A 13,617-nucleotide genomic window follows, 5' to 3' on the forward strand; every position below is an offset into this window, starting at 1 on the left:
CTCTGTGCCTGGCAAGGTCATGGAACAGATCTGCCTGAAAGCAACGTTAAGGCACATGCAAGACAAGGAGGTGATCTGAGACAACCAGCATGGCTTCATGAAGGGCAAATTGTGCCTGACCAAGCTGGTGGCCCTCTACAATGGAGTGACAGCATCAGTTGACAAAGGAAGGCCAACTGATATCATCTACCTGGACTTCTGTAAGGCTTTTGACATGGTCCCAGGTGACATCCTGATTTCTAAATTGGAGAGATATAAATTTGAAGGGTGAACTATTCGGTGGATAAGGAATTGGCTTGGAGGTTGCACCTAGAGAGTAGTGGTCAATGGCTCTATGTCCAGTTAGATGCCGGTGACACGCGGTGTCCCTCAGGGGTCTGTCTTGGGGCTGGAGCTTTTCAATATCTTCATCAATGACATAGATGATGGGATAGAGTGCACCCTCAGCAAGTTTGCAGATGACACAAAGCTGAGTGGTGCAGTTAATACAACAGAAGGGATGCCATCCAAAGGGACTTGGATAAGCTGGAGAAGTGGGCCCACGTGAACCAAATGAGGTTCAACAAGTCCAAGTGCAGGGTGCTGCACCTGGGATGGAGCAATCCCAGGCATGAATATAGACTGGGAGAAGAACCTATTGAGAGCAACCCTGCAGAGAGGGATTTCAGAGTTATGGTAGATGAGGAGCTCGACATGAGCCAGCAGTGTGCACTTGCAGCCCAGAAGGCCAACTGTATCCTGGGCTGCATCAAGAGAGGCATGGGCAGCAGGTCAAAGGCGGGGATTGTCCCCCTCTGCTCTGCCCTTGTGAGACCCAATTTGGGTTCTGTGTCCAGGTCTGGGGCCCCCAGTACAAGAGAGATGTTGACCTGTTATAACACAGGTCGTTATTTTGTTAGACATTGGAACAGGCTGCCCAGGGAAGTGGTGGAGTCACCATCCCTGGAAGTCTTCAAAAGACGTTTAGATGTCGAGCTTAGGGATATGGTTTAGTGGGGACTGTTAGTGTTAGGTCAGAGGTTGGACTCGATGATCTTGAGGTCTCTTCCAACCTAGAAATTCTGTGATTCTGTGATTCTGTAACACGTCCAGAGGAGGGCCACAAAGATGATCAGAGGGCTGGAACATCTCTCCTATGAGGAAAGGCTGAAAGAGCTGGGGATGTTCAGCCTGGAGAAGAGAAGACTCCGGGGAAACCTCATTGCAGCCTTTCAGTAAAGGGTTCTTATAAAAAGAATAGAGGGGGACTCTTTACTCATGAAGATAATGATAGGACAAGGGGGTATGGTTTTAAACTGAATGAAGGGAGATTTAGATTGGATGTTAGGAAGAAGTTCTTTACTCAGAGGGTGGTGAGACACTGGAACAGGTTGTTCAGAGAAGTTGTGGATGCCCCATCCCTGGAGGTGTTCAAGAACAGGCTGGATGAGGCCCTGAGCAACCTGATCTAGTGGGTGGCATCCCTGGCTATAGCAGAGGGATTGAAACTAGATGATCTTTAAGATCCCTTCCAATCCAAGCCATTCTATGATTCTATGATTCTTGCCTAATGATTATTTAATGGACAGCCATGGCAACTGCAGCCCTATCTCCATCCCTTTCTTATCCTTTCACCAGTCCCGTCCTCATGCTGCATGGGGCAGACCTCTAAGGCTTCTTACCCAGCTCTTGCCCAGACTTGGGCGCCAAGCCTGCCCCGGGGGCCAATTATTGCACTTCAAACAAGATGCTTTAAATAGAATGCTGAAGTTTGAGAGAAAAGTTAGTTTTCTTGCTTCCAGTTTGTCTGCTTGGTATACATTCCCTGCTGGCTCCCCTCCACAGAGAATATGCCACCAGGGTTTCAGTGCCAAGTAGTAAATGCCCAGAGCACTTCACTTTGCCACCTAGCATGTTTTTGTGAAACTTCTAAACAAGGCACACAGGGAGCTATTAGAAGTTTGATGTAGTCACTCATACAATAACTTTGAATCTGTTTACATCTGCTGTAATCAATTGCATCAGAATGTAGAAGAATGAAAAATGGAGAAAAAACACCTTCCCATCTTTGAAATGTTCACACTCTAGGCCAAAAAAAAAGTACACACAGAGTTTTTGAAGTATCAAAAAGAGAAAAAGCTAAATAATTTAACAGTGCCTTATCAGTCATTATGAAATACCTGAATGTCAGCAAACTTTGTGGAAAATATAAATTATTGCAACAGAAAATATGAAGTTGAAGTTCCATAACCACTTGTAATACTGATTTTACCTTCTTGCTCAACTTCCTGCTCTACACAGAGGCAGTATGTCTAGCTATATACATACACTACAGCCATATCAGATATCCCAGTTGTTATAGTTAGGAAGGGCAGTTTGATATTCCTTCCTTTTACTGGGAGTAACAGGTTCCTGACACACATAGGGAGATAGATGTTTGCATTTAGCAACAAGACCCACTTCATGAGTGGTATGAGCCAGATCACAGCTGCACATGGGTGCTGCAAAGACACATCGGTCAGAGCTACGGTGTCTGCTGTAAGCACCTGGAGAATGGTCTCACCATGTGAAGCTAGGACAGAGAATCAGAAATGTGTGTTTTAAAGTTTTAGAAATGGTTTCCTGCTTGAATAATTTAGCAAGAGTGTCTGTGGCAATGCAGGAGGCCAGAATGTAGCATGCCTTGAGTAAACGGAGCACAGCAAGAGCCCTTGAGAAAAGTTTTGCATAGAAAGACAGTGCTGCTGGTATGATAACCAAATTTAAAGACAATTAATTGATTTCTTGATGTGTTTAGAGTAGTAACTTAATGTAGCACAAAGATGACAAACTCACCTGCAGTAGTCATTCTGTGCTCTCTACTCAACAATGGAGAGCAATGGGTGTTTTGGGGAGTGTTGTAATTTCACCCCACAGGCAGCTAAGTACCATGCTGCTGCTTGCATGGTACTTAGATGGGATGGGGGAGAGAACCAGGAAGGTAAAAGTTTGAGAATGCAGGGGTTGAGATAAGGACAGGTAAAGCAAAAGCTGTGCATGCAAGCAAAGCAGAACAAAGAATTCATTTGCTACTTCTTAACAGGAGACAAGAGTTCAGCCACTTCCAGGAAAGCAGGGCTCATCACACATAACAGTTTCTTGGAAAGACAAATGATATTACTCCAAATCCCCACCCCCACCATCCTTCTTTACCCCAGATTTTATTGCTGAGCATGTTGTCATACAGTAAGGAATATCCCTTTGGTCATCTTGGGTCAGCTGTCCTTGCTGCATCCCCTTCCAACTTCTTGTACACCCCCAGCCTCCTCACTGTCAGGGTTGCACAAGGAGCAGAAAGGTTTTTAGATCTGTGTAAACACTGCTTTGTAACAACTAAAACAGTGGTGTGTTATCACCACTATTTTCTTCAAAAATCTGAAATACAGTATTGTGTGAGTCTCTAAGAAGAAAATTAACTCTATCCCAGCCAAAACCATGCCAGAAAGCAATTTGCCTGACCTGTCAGGCTGGAACAATTCAGAATCATGTTCCTTCTGAAGACATGTGCCAGGCATAACATAGTCTGAGCATCCTTGGAATCTGTTTCCAATAACCAGCATTTCTCACCTTTGGCATTTTCAAGCCAATTTTGCAGGTATGCACCACTTTCAATGCCAAGCATGGCACAAGCAATCCCATTTTCCAGAGAGCATTGCCATTGACTTCCTGATAGAGGAGACCGGGGAGGTGATGAGGGAACACTCTCTACCAGACTTGGTATTCACAAATAAGAAAGAGCTTTCAGGCATATGAAGGCTAGCGGCAGTCTTACATGCAGTAACCACAACATGAAGGAAGTCAGGAAACCGAGAGGAATGAGAAAGGCAAAAAGTGTAAAGACCTGAGGGTACTAATATGCCTTAATATTGCTGACTATTCTCACCTGGGACCTCCACCCACTCTCTGCCCACAGTCCCAGGAGCCTGTCATCCCTGGACCCTAACATTCGCTATTATGGGCAAAACAATCTCAGCTTGAGGAATTTCACTTAAGTCACTGCCAATTAATGTAAACTTTTAATTACTCATTCAGGTACTGAGGAAAAAACGAGATACCAAAAATAAAAAAAATAAATAAAATAGAAACCTTTCCTCCCCTTTCCCAGGCTCAGCTTCAGCCTAATTCCTCTTCTCCCTGGTACCAACTCCCTTTGTTTTTCTTTTGTGTTATGCTCAGTTCTTCCCAATTCTTTTGGTGAGATGAGACTGCAGGAGACTGAGGTCAGCATGTTGTGCAATCTTTTGCCACTCCTTACTTCTTACTTATTTCTTCCAATACTTTTTCTTTCTTACTCATTTTCTCTACTCAGCTGTGTTTCACCCATGATCTTCAGTTCCCTCAGGAGTGAATCTGCTCCAGTATGGCTCCTCCACAGGCTTCAGTTCCTTGGGGGCATTCCCGATCTGGCACGGTTCCTCCCTGGGCTTCATTTCCTTAAGGGAGAAATGGACCAATTTACTGAATCTCATGAAGTTCAGTAAAGAGAAATATTATATCCTCCAGCTGGGCAGGAATAATTCCATGTGACAATGCTCAGTACCTGGGTGTCCTGGTGACCAACAAGCTTACCATGACACTGGTCAACAGCATTGCCAATAATGCACCCTTGTGGCAGAAAATGCCAACTGCATCGTCAGGTGCATTAGCAAGAGCATTGCCAGCAAGTCAATGGAGATCTTTCACACTCTGTTTGGCACCTGTAAGGCTACTCTACAGTACTCTCACTAGTTCTAGGCTCACCAAGACAAGACAGCCATAGAAAACTGCAGTCCAGCAAAGGGCCATGAATATGATGAAGGGACTTAAGCATCTGATATGTGAGGAGAGGCCAAGAGACTGTTCAGTCTTAAGAAGAGAAGCTCAGAAGGGTTTACTAGTGCACATAAATAACTGATAGGAGGCAGTAAACAGTGGTATCCAGTGAATAGATGACAGACAGCAGGTACAAACTGAAAGACTAAAAAATTCACTTAAACATAATAAAGTGTTTTATTTTTTTTTATTTTACTTTTTACAGTAAGGGTAATGAGATAACCACCAAAGCAACCTGCTATAGGAGACCCTGCTTTGAGTAGGGTTGTTAGTCTAGTCAGTCTCTATTGCTGTCTCTCAAACTCCATCTTTCTGTGATTCTGTGACCTGGGCAAAGGTGACACATGTGTGGCACATGTGGTGGAGCCTGAGTATCACTGGTGAGAACTCCAGAGGGGGGCTGCAGTAGAGCTCAGCTGCAGATGATGCAAAGTAGGCATGTGGGTACCTGAGTTACAGGTCAATCTCTCCCTCCTCCCATTCTGACCATAATCCAGACCATACCCAGCTCAGGTGGTGTCCATTGCTATTTAGTATTTCCTTTTACACATTTAATCTTATTCAGTAGCTAGCATCCAGCTGTTGCCAGAATTGTGGAGAAGTAAAATGCTGATAACAATAAAGACAAGATTTGCCTCTTTAAATCTAACTACACAAACAAGTTGACTCTCTTACAGGTGAATCTTACTTTCACAGAATCATAGAATGGTTTGTGCTGGAAGGAACTTTAAAGATCATCTAATTCCACCACCACCCCCCACCTTCCTAATATCTAATCTATAGCCACCCTCTTTTAGTTTAAAATAATTCCCCCTTGTTCTATCACAACACTCCCTGATAGAGGGTCATTAATGAAGTGATGCCATGTTCTGCCATGATGCCACAGAACTTGCCTTTCCAGGCCCAAGGTGGTGTTTTGGGTGGTAGCATGGTTTACTGGATGTGTTTCCCGCCACCTGTTAGTTGTTTCTACCATGGCGAGTATGTAACATTTGCCTTGACAAGTTTGTGGGAGTGGTCCAGTCCAATATAGTCAATTTGCCTGGCCTCACCATATCGAAATCCTAGACACTGCCCCCTGTTCCAGGGAGAACATTACTCTCATGGCTTGCCTCATCGCAGCTCACATGATTTGTGTGATGGCCTTAATGGTCAGGTCCAGCCCTCAAACGTGAGCCCATCTGTGTGTGGCATCCCTCCCCAGATGTCCTGATGTTTCATGGGCCCATCGAGCTACAAGCATCTCACCTGTATGTCCAGGTCCATCTGAGACACTTTAACTTTCAAAGCTCAATCCACTTTTTCATTATTCTGATATTCTTTCATGGCACGACTCTTGAGCATGTGAGCATCTATATGACACACCTTTATGGCCAGGTCCTCTACCCAGGCAGCAATACTTTGCCACAGAGCAGGTAAGTTTACCTCTGCGCACTACCAGCTGCTCTGTTTCCACTGCTGCAGCCACCCCCACAGGGCATTTGCCACCATCCGTGAGTCAGCATAGAGGTAGAATACTATCCACTTTTTTCTTTCAGCAATTTTTGGAGCCAGTTGGATGGCTTTCACTTCTGCATACTGACTCAACTCACTTTCCCCTTCCATGGCATCTACAGCTCATAGCGGGGGACTCCACACAGCAGCTTTCCACTTCTGACGGCTCCCAAACACACAACAGGATCTGTCAGTGAATAATACATGCTGCTTTCCATCTTCTGGCAACTCATTATATGGTGGTGCTTCTATGGCACAAATTACTCTTTGGTTGATACTCCAAGATTTCTGCCTTCCGGCCAGTCCATGTTCTCTTCGAGGATTCCTGGGCAGTTGGGTTTCCCCATTCAAGCCTGCTGCGTAATTAATGCTACCCACTTACTCCATGTAGTGTTGGTTGCATGACATATAGTGGGGATTCTCCTTCTGAACTTCCAGTGAAACACAGGTAGCTGTGATGGTACAGAAGCACAGCTCCGCTTGGCAACTTCTGAAGCAGCCTGAATACCCTCATATGCTGTTAGTATTTCCCTTTCACTTGGAGTGTAATTGGCTTCTGATCCTTGATAGCCCTAGCTCCAGAAACCCAGTGATTGACCTCGAGTTTTTATTTTTTGCTGTTGTTTGTTTGTTTTTCACCCCCCAGAGGCTCCAGGTGAGGCCATGTTCCCCAGCTGCAGCATAAAATACATTTTGCACAGTTGATCTTGTATGGACAGGACCAAGGGCTACCTCATGAGCTATTACTTCTTGTTAGATTTGTTCAAAGGCCTATTTTATCTTGGGGCTCCACTAAAAGTAGTTCCTCTTTTGAGTCACTCGATACAGAGGACTCACAAGCTGTCTGCAGCCTGGAACATGCATTCTCCAGAATCCCACAAGGCCTAGGAAAGCTTATGTTTCCTTTTTGCTAGTTGACAGAGACAAAACAGTTATTTTGTTGATCACATCTGTTGGAATGTGGCAACATCCAGCCTGCCATTTTACCCCCAAGAACTGGATTTCCTCTAGAGGTCCCTTGACCTTACTCTATTTAATGGTAAAACCAGCTTTCAGGAAAATTTATATTATTTTCTTTCCTTTCTCAAAAACCTCTGCTGCTGTGTTGCCCCACTCAATGATGTCACTGATGTATTGCAGGTGTTCAAGAGCTTCCCCCTGTTCCAGTGTAGTCTGAATCAGTCCATGGCAAAGGGTACAGCAGTGTTTCCACCCCTGGGGCAGTCGATTCCAGGTGTACTAGATGCCCCACCTAGTGAGAGCAAACTGTGGCTTGCACAGTGCTGCCAAAGGGATGGAGAAAAACACATTAGAGATATCATTTGTAATATACCACTTGGCTGCCTTTGATTCAAGTTCATATTGAAGTTCAAGCATGTCCAGCACTGCAGAAAGGAGATCTTGACCAAACTAAAACAGAAAAAGAAGGCAGAGGGTGGAAACAAAGGCATGGAGCCTAGGAGGGATAGAGATATTGTCTAATCAGCCAGGGATCAGGTTAGGAAAGCTGAAGTCCAATTTGAATTAAATTTGGACTTGAACATCAAGAGCAACAGGAAAGGTTCCTATAGGCATATTGGTGACAAAAGGAAGACAGTCAGTGTCACATCTGCTTGGCAAGATCATGGAGCAGATCCTCCTGGAAAATATGCTAAAGGCACATGGAAAAAAAAGGTAATTGGTGACAGCCAATATGGCTTCACTACGGGCAGATCATGCTTGACAAATCTGGTGGCCTTCTACAATGGGTTTACAGCATCGGCAGATCAAAGAGCAACTGACATCATCTACCCCAGAGGGACTGGCTGGGTTGAGAGGTGGGCCCAAGTTAACACAATGAAGTTCAACAAGGCCAAGTGCAAGGTCCTGAATCTGGGTCAAGGCAACCTCAAGCATGAATACAGGCTGGGTGGTGAGTGGGTTGAAAACAGCCCTGTCAAAACAGGCTTAGGGGTGTTGGTTGATGAGAAGCTCAACAGTAGTCAGCAATGTATGCTTGCAGACCAGAAAGCCAACTGTATCCTAGGCTGCATCAAAACCACCATGGCCAGCAGGATGACAGAGGTGATTGTCCCCATCTACTCTGTTCTTGAAAGACTACACCTGGAGTACTGCATTCAGCTCTTAGGACCCAGCACAAGAAAGACATGGACCTGTTAGAATGAGTCCAGAGAGTGCCATGAGGATGATCAGAGGGATGGAGAAGTTCTCCTATGAAGACAAGCTGAAGGAGTTGGGGCCTTCCATTACCTAAAGGAGGCCTACAAGAAAAAAGGAGGGACTCTCTGTCAGGTCATGTAGTGACAAGACAAGGACTAATGGTTTTAAACTGAAAGAGGGAAGATTTAGGTTAGATATTGGGAATAAATTCTTTACTCAGAGGGTAGTGAGGCACTGGAACAGGTTGCCCAGAGAAGTTGTGAATAATCCATCCCTGGAAGTGTTTGAGGCCAGGCTGGATGGGGCTTTAAGAAACCTGGTATAGTGGAAGGTGTCCCAGGCCATGGCAGGCAGCTGAAGCTAGATGATCTTTAAAGACCCTTCCAAACCTAGACATTCTGTGATTCTATGAAACAAAACCCGACTTCTACATTTTCCACAAAACACCTAAGAAAAGAGAAGTCAATTCTACAAGCTGTTGTTGAAGCTCCATACTTACATTAAAAATGACGGTAGTTATTTTTTTCCAGAGAAAATAAACTATAGATAACTTTCAGAAATCTATCCCATATCCTTACTCCAAGGAGAGGTATGGGAGCTAAGCAATTTGTTGGTCAAGTTATACTTAAAAGACTGCAGTATTTTTATGAAATACCAGAGCATTCCCTCCACAGTGAGCAAACTGGTTAAACATCTCAGTCTCATATTCAAGTACCACTAGGTGTTGAATACCTAATATTCAAATATATATATGAATATATATATATATAAAAATATATATATATATATAAATATATATATATATATATTCAGGCATGAATAAACAAGAGGCTGAAGGTGCTTAAGCCTTTTTAAGAAGTGGACAACAACAACAAATATACAATTGTCTACTGTGCGTCAGAACGTTGCAGCATGAAACATTGAATGTTGGTTTAGCTTAATTTTGCAGATAATTTGCCTGTAATATTTTAAGCCAGAATGTTGGAGCTCAAATAAAGAAACTGAAAATCAATATGGAAGAAGAAATAGCATATGCCAGGCATTACCAAGATTTCTTAAGAGGTGTTTGACTCAAGTATAAAAAAAAAATTAAAAAATACAGCACAAGTTGAATTTATTATTCTTTAAAGATAGATTAAGGATGGGGAATGGGGGAGCAAGAAAAGAAGACTGAGAAAGGGTATAGGTTGTTTTGATTTAAAATCACTGTAAGTTACAAAATCAAAGATGACTCATCATCAGAGAACCAGGAGGCACCAGTGTACAATATAGATGCTAACTGTCACTAGAGAAGTAGTAAAAAAAAAAATAAAAAAAAAAAATAAAATCTCAAGCTCTTACAAGGAAGGGCGAAAAAGCAGAAAGGATGCCAGTAGAGCCCTCAAAATAAGCATTTGCTGTCATCTCAAATCCAAAGGCTACCTTAGACATTAAAAAAATATTTTTGACATTACCTCTTGTATCTAACATCTAATTAACATCTAATTTCAATATTTGGTCTCCTGATAAATTCCACAGAATATCTTTTGTTTTGCAAAACAAACACCTTGTCTGGGGAAATGGAACTTGACAGTTCTGACTACCTCTGCTTAAGTACAGTCTTGCTAGACCAAAGAAATGTTAATAGTAACTTAACAACTGGCAGCTATCTAAGTACTAGTAAATGTTAGCTCTTAGTTATGTTGTGAAAACATCATGACAGTGTATCAGTTTCACCAAATGTAATAACCTTAAATGATTATGAAAAATAAACACCTAAAATGAACAGCAAAGAGATAGGAATTATCATTTAATGACATCCCAAATTAATAACCAATAAAGAAAACACATTGTAAAGAAGAAAGGTGAAAAAATGATTAATAGTTGCAAGAAAAAACACACACAACTTCAATTTGGGGAACCAGTAAAATATCAATTGTCAGTAGCATTCGGGACAGCATGATTTCAGGCTTGTATCAATTCTTACTCAGTCATGAACACATCCACCTTTGGATACTGCTAGTAAAAATAAAAGCAGCAAAAATGCAGAAATAGTCAGCAGATCCTTTTGATCTGTACCTGAAACAAAATAACAGCTGCATTTAATCTCATATAATAGTAAGGAAAGAAAAAAAATGTTTCTATTCTTAAACAAAGAAGCTCTGTGGCACCACTTTGAACAATTAACTTTTTTTGAACAAGTACCAAAGATTTCACATAGCTTAAACTTAGTCTTAAACTACTCAAAGAGAAACTTGCTTTTGATCCATGAGAAAATAACACACTGGTTAATTTGGAGCTCAGTCAACAGAGCTGTAGCAACTATTATCATTGACACTTGTCACATTAAACTTCAGAAAAAGGCCTCAAGCAAACAAGCTTGTTGTCCTAAGTACATTACAAACGTATCTTCAATGATACAGCGCATCTGAAATTACATGAAAGAAATTTCACTCTGTATGACATGGCACCTTGATTAAAAAAAAAATCTGCATCGGAAGAAGCTATTAAGGGACTGTTTAAATGCATTAAACATTCTCAAAATACATTAGTACAAGAAGACAGATGTACTATGCAAGGTTCTGCCATGCTCATCAAAACCATACTCATGCACCACCACATAGTATTATTATCAATTATCAGGATGACTGAAAGATTTTGTCCATGTAATTTACAAAGGATATGAAACTCAGTGCTTCAGTGCATAGCAAACCCATAATCTTAGGGTATGCAATTGAGTCTTTGAGTTGCCATTAGATATTTTGTTACAAGGCTTAATGTAAAGAGCTCCAGGCAGAACTTCTACAGCTTCTGTGTACCCGCATTCAACTACCTTTTTTTAACCTTTATTATAGATTCACAATATTCGCATCCTTAAGAGCCACTAACAAATTTCACCAGAAGTACTAACCTCTTGAATCAGAAACTCTAAAAGCACAAAATATAAGATGCTTCACAGGCACCAGACTGTTCCACATCTTTCTGTAACTTCTACAGGATGTGCTGCAGGTTTGTTAGTCCAGACGAAACTCAACTGACAAAATATACTGCTTTAATTTAGAAAACAGCTTCAAACCATGCCGTCTACCAGATTCTTACGATATGAATCGCAAGACTGAAGAAAATCTTTTCTTAGCTTGGATCCAGGAAAGCAATGACATAAGAGTTACTATTACACTGCTCACCACTGCATTTTTCCTCCCTTTTCCCCTCTTCCTCCTTAAGGAACTGAGAGAACAGAGTAAATAAAAAGAATCTGGAGCCTAGTATAAGGCAGAGCTTATACCCTAGCTGCCTATAATTGGAAATAGCAATCCCATTTCCAGCTAATCCTCTGAGGAACTCACCTGTACTGCTCATGCACAAAGTACTTTAGGGATTGGTGAAGTGTATTGGTATGTATTTGTATCAACTTGGAGTACTGCTCCAAATACTGGACAAGCTTTTTCTGAAGTGTCCCAGAACCTACACACTGCATGAACAACAATCCCAAGCAGCTCTGTGTAATGTGCACTAGGTCTTTCCTTCCCTTTCACTCCTCATGACATGTCATAGTTCTATAGCTTGTTATGGGGCTGACCCAAACAGAGTGGCTAGAAGCTACTTCCTGATCAGTAAGCCATACCCCCAGGTAACTCAGGTCAACTCTGTTTCTTCATCCTTGAATACACAGTGAACACGCTCCTCTGCATTGTAATACACCTGACCACAGCGTAGATGTGGCTCCTCCTGCTGGTACCAGAGCTCTTCATTGAACTCTGGGAAGAAGAAGGCAATTTCTCTGCTGGCTGATGCTGGTGAATCTGTTAGAATAGAGGAAAAAGATGAGAGATGATAGTCTTGCACCTTAAAGATGCACTACGTCTCAAATGAAAGGGCAGAATCTGAGGATGTAAAGAAAAGTGCCAGGCTTGGTTGTAACAGGCTAGGTGCACGTGGAATCTGCAAGAGAGATCAAATCATGAATTTTGACACTCCGAACAGAAAGTAAACAAAGGCAGACAGAACACCATCATTCACTCCTCACTGATCTCTAGTCCCACCCAGCACTCGGCCAAGAAAGCCTACCTGAGCCATGAGTGGTATTCCTGGTGTCAGTGAGGCCATAAGCTCCTCGGATGGAATCTGGGACACTGTTTCGGGCTCGGAATACTTTGGTGGGTCCCATCAGGGTTCTCCAGAGGGAGATAGCATTCTCATGAGCCAAGATATAAGCCCACATAGGGCCACTGAGAAAAGGACAAGGAAAGAGCAGAAATAGGTAAGGTTAAAACAGGGTATAGCTTTCTCATTCTTATAAATATGACAAGCTCCAAGAAGCGAAATAATGTAACTACAGTGCAGTGTTCTCTGAGAAAAGACACAGATCCACTACAACACCAGCAAATAAGACCATGGTTTGGAAATAGACCGCGAGCGTGACCTCCTCCCAGGTGATGGCAACCCAAAACACTGGGGATGCCGTTCTTGCAGTTGGTCCCTGCTATCTGCCCACCCCTCAGCACATCACAAGCGCCGTGTGAGATGCATCCCACGCCGAGGTGGGCCCCTCCGGATGCAGGAATGCTCAGGCGAGACAAGGGTCCGCCTGCTACGCGAAGCAAGCTCCCTCCTCGCACCCCGCACTGCCCGCCCGCAGACGCAGCAGGTACCTGGCCATGAACTCCACCAGCCGCTGGTAGAAGAACCGCCCTGCGGGAGAAAGGCGCCTGGAGTCACGCGGCCCGGCCCAGCGGCCAGGCCCGCCGGCCCCGGAGCCGCGGGCCACCCGCGGGCCGCCTACCCGCGTGCTCCCGGTAGAAGCGGCGGCTCTCCTCCCGCCCGCAGCGCAGCTCCTTGGCGCGCACGATGAGGAACCGGTTGCTGAGGATGATCTCGTGCACGGCCTGTAAGGCAGGCAGAGGCGCGGCGGCTAGGCGGGCGAGGCGGCCCGCCGGCCCGGCGCGGGCGGCCCGGCCCCCCCGGCCCTCACCTCCAGCACCAGCGGGTGGGCCACGGCGTCCGGCTTCAGCAGCGCCAGCGTCAGCTGCAGCGGCCTCGCGCAGCGCCCCGCCGCCGCCATCGCCCCGTGCCGCTACCGGGCGCGCGACCACGTGACGGCTGACGCGTGGGCGGGGCGGCGCCGGGCGGCGGGGCGGGCGGCGCGTGTCGCGT

At 44.2% G+C, this 13,617-nt stretch overlaps 1 protein-coding gene across 2 annotated transcripts; it reads right to left on the bottom strand.

The window, feature by feature from the left end:
* Positions 1–10,334: 10,334 nt before the first annotated feature.
* NME6 (NME/NM23 nucleoside diphosphate kinase 6) lies at positions 10,335–13,525 on the bottom strand. Of its 2 annotated transcripts, XM_032208068.1 has the most exons (6): positions 13,436–13,525; positions 13,247–13,349; positions 13,116–13,155; positions 12,532–12,692; positions 12,089–12,266; positions 10,335–10,542 (listed from the first exon to the last, which is right to left on the bottom strand). In XM_032208068.1, exons 1-5 carry the CDS (start codon positions 13,523–13,525, stop codon positions 12,100–12,102), a joined length of 561 nt encoding a protein of 186 aa, XP_032063959.1. In that variant the 3' UTR covers positions 10,335–10,542; positions 12,089–12,099. The 2 variants fall into 2 exon arrangements, with proteins under 2 accessions (XP_032063959.1, XP_032063958.1); XM_032208067.1 differs by having other exon boundaries at positions 10,335–12,266.
* Between the last annotated feature and the right edge of the window lie 92 nt (positions 13,526–13,617).

The sequence above is a fragment of the Aythya fuligula genome, chromosome 1, assembly GCF_009819795.1.
Source record: "Aythya fuligula isolate bAytFul2 chromosome 1, bAytFul2.pri, whole genome shotgun sequence".
Taxonomy (NCBI): domain Eukaryota; kingdom Metazoa; phylum Chordata; class Aves; order Anseriformes; family Anatidae; genus Aythya; species Aythya fuligula.

Coding starts and splice junctions, on each gene's coding strand:
- NME6 (XM_032208068.1), bottom strand. CDS start 13,525: ATGGCGGCGGCGGGGCGCTGCGCGAGGCCGCTGCAGCTGACGCTGGCG. Junction 13,156..13,246: donor CTTCTACCGGGAGCACGCGG/GTAGGCGGCCCG, acceptor TTTCTCCCGCAG/GGCGGTTCTTCTACCAGCGG. Junction 12,267..12,531: donor GAATACCACTCATGGCTCAG/GTAGGCTTTCTT, acceptor CTATTCTAACAG/ATTCACCAGCATCAGCCAGC.